Below are 6,901 nucleotides of genomic sequence, written 5' to 3'. Positions count from 1 at the left end.
GAAACAATTCATAAAGAAAAACATGCAGTGGAAATCCGTTTATAAAGTTAAAAAACAGGCAAAGCTAAATAATCAATGTTTAGGAATACATACATAGATGATAAAACTATTTTCAAAAGAAAAGGAATGATTAACACAACCTTCAGTGCAGGAACTACCTCTGGAAGGAAGGGAATGTGATTAAAGAAGAGAACACAGGGGCTTCTATAGTGCTGCTGTTTCCTTTCTTACCTGGAGTGATAGGTACATGGGGATTCATTTTGTTATATATTTAAAGTACATAATAATACTCTTGAATGTATAATGTATTTCCCCCGAAAATATTAACTTTTTAAAAAGATACTGCATTCATAAATAACTACAAGACAGTATGTACAAGACAGTATCAGATAACAAGAAAACTTCTGGAAATTAAAATTTGATTGCCAAATAAAAATTCAATAGAAAAGTTAGACAATAAATCTAAAGAACTCTCCCTGATTCCAATACAAGGAGACTGAAACATGGAAGAAAAGAAGAGAGATTCGAAAGATTATTTCAAGACATTTTACATCCAAGTAAGAATTCCAGAAAGAGAAAACAAAATTGAGGGAAAAATTGTCACAGAAGCACTAATTGATAATTTCCTTGAAGATTAAGTCAGTCTTTAGACCAAAAGGACTCATTCTGCACCCAGGATTAGACACGTCCTGGTAAAATGTCATAGCTCTGAGTATAAAGAAATGATCCAAAAAGCTACCCAGGAGAAAAGACAAGGGAGTGAAAATCAAAGATATTAGCCACCTCATCAGAACACAGGATGTGGAAAGGCAATAGAGGAAGGCCTTCAAAATTCCCAGGGAAAATGATTTTTACCCCAGACTTCTAAAGCCAACATAATGAGGTCAGAGTAAAGACGTTTTCAAACATGCGAGGACCCGGAAGTTTAACTTAAATGCAATCTTCCTTAGGCATGAAAATGTATTTTAAGAAAATAGGAAAGTATACCATCAAAACAAAGAAAGAAGGCCATGCCCCCCCACCCCAAAATAGTCATTCCCAACTCAAGAGAGCAGTGAAGCAAAGTAATGGCCACACTCTAGCTGTCCTAGAGAGTCCTCGTAGAGACGGGAGCCAGGAGACAGAGGGTTGGGATGGAAAGACTCAGGGAAATTTTGAGAATATATAGAATAAATAATATGGATGGGAGTTTGGAAAAACTTGAGGATAAAACAAAGGCACTTGAAGTGCAAAAAGGAAAATCTATTTAACGTGATACGAAGAACATTCTCCATTGAGTGGCAGAGTGGTAATAACTTGTATCCCACAGACAAGGACATGTAATACTGGCTGTTACTTGACTCTACAGTAAACGAACATGCATGTGCGCCTGTGTTGGCTCTGGCCCTCCGGGAAACAGTGGTCAAGGCAGAGTTAGAAGGGCAAGAGATGTTTTGGGTGGAGAAGCCTGTGAAAGACAAAGGGGAGAGGGTGTAGGAGTAGGCACAAAAAGCTTTCAGTGCTCAGTGTAGGTCTGATGCCTGTGAAAGGAAAGGAAAAAAGAAGGAGGCTTGGATAGGAAGAGCCCAGACTATGGTACCACTCAAAACACTCTTAGCCAGCCCCACAGGAAGTTACAAAGCAAACATTGCCCTTTGCATGAGTTTCATGTTGAGCAGCAATGGCCACACCTAGAACCCCACCATGCTCAGTCACTGGCTAGAGTCACCCAGAGAGTGAGGGAGAGCGTGTCCTCTGCTCCAAGAGTTTGGTGGATCTCGAAGGTGCTGCTGTTGACTGCACCTCTTGCTTGAGAAACTCTCTTCAAAGGAGACCTGACTGGCATAGTATACTTCTTCCTATATTGGAAGAACACACTCACCTAGACCTCAAAGGACACCACCGCAAGGCTGTGTCCAATTACTGCATCAGCTCAAAATCCAGGTTTTGTTGTTTGTTTGTTTGTTTGTTTTTCAGTGACACGCCCTCCTTTATATCAGGTCCAGATGTGGTCTAGTTATTTACCAAAAAAACAAAAAAAAGCAGTTGTCTTACCCAATATACTCAGTGGTAGGGGAGGTACAGGATAATCACAATAAAAGCTACCCAATTATCAAATATCTTTGATGACATAAAATACACTTTACATGAAAAACTTCATGAAGTTCACTCATATAGCTTATCTTCTAATTTACGTTTAAATAACATGGTCATGGTGTTAAGTGCCTCTTGGCATCATCAGTGATAACTGAGACTGGTCTTCCTAGTATCCTTGATTTCTTGCCCCTCATAATGGGGGAAGTTATATTCTGCACTGAGCCTTAGGAGAGGAAACAAGGCAGGTTCAGGGACTATGATAATGGATAAACTAGATTGAAAACATTACCCATAAGTAATTATGTATCTTAAAAATTATTTAGGGCTTCCCTGGTGGCGCAGTGGTTGAGAGTCCGCCTGCCGATGCAGGGGACACGGGTTCGTGCCCCGGTGTGGGAGGATCCCACATGCCGCGGAGCGGCTGGGCCCGTGAGCCATGGCCGCTGAGCCTGCGCGTCCGGAGCCTGTGCTCCACAACGGGAAAGGCCACAACAGTGAGAGGCCCGCGTACCGCAAAAAAAAAAAAAAAAAAAAAAAAAAAAAAATATTTAATATGGGGCATATTTTCATGAGATAAAACTTTTATATGATATGTATACTTTAAAAAATGAATCTTAAATTTGAAAAAAAAAAAAAAGTGAGCCTATATTGTACAAATTCCCAGAGCTCATAAGTGTCTCCATTAGCCAATCTAGAAGGCCTCAGTTCTTCTGTCTGCTTGTCCATTTTTCTCACAGGCCTCTGGTTTGGCCTTCCAGGGGTTTCTTTCTTGTCCGTTATCCTCCTTAGACACTTCTGAAGTGAGGCTACATAGCTTTCACAACCTACTTCCCACCAATGCAGGTTTGAAGATTTGCAAGTTGCTTTAGAGGTTAAAAAAAAATCACAGGCTTTTGCAGCCCTGACATGTGGATCATTTGGTAATAACATTCCCGCAAAAACTTACTAGGATTCTAGTCTTTTAGTTTTCAAGGGATGAACTCAGCCAAAGATTTCATCAAAAAATTGCTTCAAGACTTGAGGACTGACATTTCACTTACAACCTCTGTACCCTGCCTAGAGCAGTGGCAGCTACTGGAAGCCAGCTGAGACGTGGGGACAAGGCAACACCCTTAATCTCATCTTCACAGCCAGACTGGTTCCCATAGTCTAACAAGGGTGCTTGAAAATGTTTGTGGCCCTATTCCTATCTCCTGCTAAAACTGACAGTTCTATAATTGCTTGAATTTGTATTACAGAATCAGTTTACTTCTTCAGCCCTGTGAGGCCCCAAATCACCAGAACCCCAGTCATCTGAGATTGCCTCAGGCACCAAGTCCTTCATCAAAGTTGTATTTCCCTCCATTTCTACTTGCAAACCAGCTAGTTCTAGCCTGAGCTCTCCTCTTTGTTGCCAGGCCTTTTAAAAGAGGTCAGAAGCAGCCAACAGACATTTATTTTTTTCCCCACCATTTCTGCTGGAGTTACTGGCTCACTTGGCCCAAAATCTACCCATCCAAGTGTCAGAGGTACATTTGCCACTGTTTTGCCACAGCATAAAAAATGTGACCCCCTTTTACATTCTGCAATGTCTGTATCCTTGAAACTATCAAATAAATGCACCTAGTTAAGTTTCTGTTACATACAGTACTCTACTTTCACATACCAAATTTTATTAGTTAGGGTATAGGTTCAGCTGCATGAAATACAAACCTGAGCTAACATACCTTTAAAAAGATAGAAGATAGTTTCCCTCTCCCATAGGGCAGCAGCAGGATAGAAGAAGGAGGGATAAACAGTACAGCCCCTTCCCTTAAGGACATGTCTTTAGAAGTATCACAAATCATTTTCCCTCACAACTTCCAGGCTGGAACATAATGACGTGGCCATGGTTCAGTGGAAAGAAAGCTGGGAAATGGATGGCCATGTGCCCAGCTAAAAAAAATCCCAGGGTTCTCCTGCTATAGAGAGAGAGAGACTAGAAATCAGGGACAACCAGTCTCCTCTACTACTCTTCCCCAAGTCTTGCCCCCTATTCAACGGAGAATATTCAAACTCATTCTAAGACAGAATTTCCCCCATAATTTTCCCAGTCAAGACTGATGATGAATAAAATCAGCTCCTCTATGTCTTGACTTTCAAGGCTCCTTAATCACACTTCGTTCAAAGCCAAGCTCAAATCTCATCTCTTTCATAAAATCTCAGGCTGCTCCAACCTGATCTCTCCATTCTCTGCACTCTCAGTGAGACAGTTTAGCACTTGATTGTTCTCTACTTTTTTGTATGTGCGTTTTCTCTAAAAAGCTTATTTTGCTCCATATATTTTCTTGCGAGTATTTGCTATTCCGGGCTCCGTATCTCTCAATATACTCTCAGGGTTTCTTTATCCCTTTCCACTAGCCTTATTTCTTGTTTGTTTGTGTTCTGGACTCGGTGCCTCACTCTGCTATATGCTCTCCTCTTTAGTCGGGAGGCCGGTTGTATATAAATACCTAACTGAGAAAGCAGTAAAATGGTCACAGTGGGTTGAACGTCACAGAGAACATCTCATTAACTACATTATATTTTTGAGAATAACCCCATTTCTGCCTAATTGGTTTATTCATGTCTCCTGTGATAAACGTGCCATTGAAAGTTCTTTTTACTGGCACTTTTCGAGGTGTTGCATCTCCCTCTTTCGTAGCAATTAAGGCAGGAACACTGTACCAGCTTACAACAGCAGGGGAAGCTGTTTCCTGGAACTCAGTATTTGTTCTAATGATTTTGGCTCTTCTTTCTATTCTGCCAGCAATCTTCCAAAAAAAACTGAAGCAGAAATTTGAGTGAATAATCCTCTGGGTTTTAGTTTTCCCATCATCATCATCATTATCATCTCTCAGGATTGGCAGATTTATGCGTTAAAATCACTTCTTCAGTAAACGAAACAGGAATTTGTAAAATAAAATTTCCTATCAGGTGGTTAAAATAATGCATTTAAGTGGCAAAGGAGAGAAGAAAGTAAAAATGGAAATTGGTATACCATGAAAAGTGCCGTCCGTAGTTATGATAGACATCTCCTAAATTACTATTCCAAGGCCATAGATAATAAATGTAGCAGCATAATAGGAAATTCTTGACCCAACTGATTAGCCCAATATATTTCATGAACTGGCCAGAAATACTTACCCTTTACTTGATAATTTAATATTTTTCTCTCTATTCCACACTATAACTAAAATAGAACAAATACAAAATTCAAAAGCAAAGATACAATATTGCTGTTCTGACTGTTGTTGGCCTTCTTTCAGAGCATAAACTTGAAAACTAAAGCTCAAAAGAGATTTACATTTTCTTCCTTTTTACCTTTGAGGTAATAGACTTGTTTAGAAGTTGCATCTTAGTGGACTACTGAATTTGGAAAAGATATCAAGTTATATCTATTTAGTGAATTTTATTTTTGTCTTCTTCTGTTCTAGATTATCATGGATTAGTCTGAAATTTAAAATTCTGACCAGTCTGTTTTCATCTGTTTCCTAGCTTTCAAAATATTTCCACTGTGCATATACAGAATGGCAATTACATGATAATTGTATCATATCGGTGTTGCTAATTTATATTCAGATAATATTTTGTTACACAGTACCCCTTTACTATTTCAAAAGGGGATTAAAAAAGCAAACATTCAAAGTATGCAGTTTTTAGATGTTAATTAGATTCCTTTATATTTTGAAACAAAAGCAGTGTCGGTACAACACTTAAGTGGTTGAATATAGTTTATTTGTTCCAATGACTGTAAAATTTACCTCATTTATTATTAGTCTGGTCATTAAAGCATGTATTATGTAATTATCCTTTTTATGCATGATATGTAAGAATGCCTTGTTTCATTTCTGTTGATGGCTTTTTTGTTTGGGGCTGCTTTTGATTAGTGCAGTTTCGCTATTTAGGGTTTTTACTTTTTATATCTCAAAGTAAAATTAAATTCTCATATGGTAACTACTATATTTAAATAGTCCTGGAAAAACTAAACAGCTTTTTGCTGCTTGCTTAATGGTTGGTAATATCCTCGATTCCTTGATTCTAGGACATAAAGTAAAGTACTCTGTCAGTTTTACCTTCATCCAACACTGTCATGTTGAAAAGTACTTTAGCTGTGGAAGAATCCTTGTATGTTTTTATTGTGAGAGGTCTGATCAGCCTCAAAGCCTGTTTCTACTACATAATGTGGACTGATTATTTTCTCTATCACAGTATTAACAAATTGATTTATTGTAAATACAAAGAAAATATATTAATTAATATACTATTCTTATATCACCTGGTCTTTTGTGTGAAATTATTTATTGTTATTTCTAGCCAGGTTTTCTTCCTTTCTTATTGACCAGAGACTGAGTGATAAAGCTTTTGTTATTTTTACAAACAAACTTAAAACATAGCCTTTTTGGACAAAGCTCACTAAATATTACTGTATAAAATGTAATTGAGTAAATTTTTATCAGACTTTTAAAAATAAGAGTTTGGACTCAGGAGCAGCCTCACTATCTATTCTATTATGTATATATTGTACTTACTCTATTCTCAGAGTATTTTCCCTATCCTTATCATTGATCCTCTCTCCCTTTGCTGATTATTTTTTCTGTTAGAAAACTGTAGCTGTCACTTAAGGTGGAGTATATTTTCTTCTCCCAAGAGAATAGCCAGTCTTTGCACATTCATCATCATTGACTGTCAAGAAAGAACCTTCAGCAGGCTGTACCCTAAATGCATTTGGTGGCCTATATTCATGGATTCACAGACTTGGCCTGATGCCAGATATAGATTCAAGTTTCAGCCACATCTTGAAGATAATTACGTAGTAATAACCACC

General features: G+C 38.2%; 1 protein-coding gene across 1 annotated transcript; it reads left to right on the top strand.

Annotated features, from left to right (window-relative positions):
- Positions 1–503: 503 nt before the first annotated feature.
- On the top strand, positions 504–4,881 carry LOC116763328 (transmembrane protein 41B-like). Its single transcript, XM_032650883.1, is given in 3 exon segments — positions 504–565; positions 4,358–4,660; positions 4,662–4,881. Coding segments are annotated over 3 exon segments (585 nt in total).
- The last annotated feature ends 2,020 nt before the right edge of the window (positions 4,882–6,901 follow it).

Source organism: Phocoena sinus, chromosome 12 (genome assembly GCF_008692025.1).
Source record: "Phocoena sinus isolate mPhoSin1 chromosome 12, mPhoSin1.pri, whole genome shotgun sequence".
Lineage (NCBI taxonomy): Eukaryota > Metazoa > Chordata > Mammalia > Artiodactyla > Phocoenidae > Phocoena > Phocoena sinus.
Note: the sequence above shows the minus strand (reverse complement) of the source record. Positions and strands in the feature narration are given on the sequence as shown.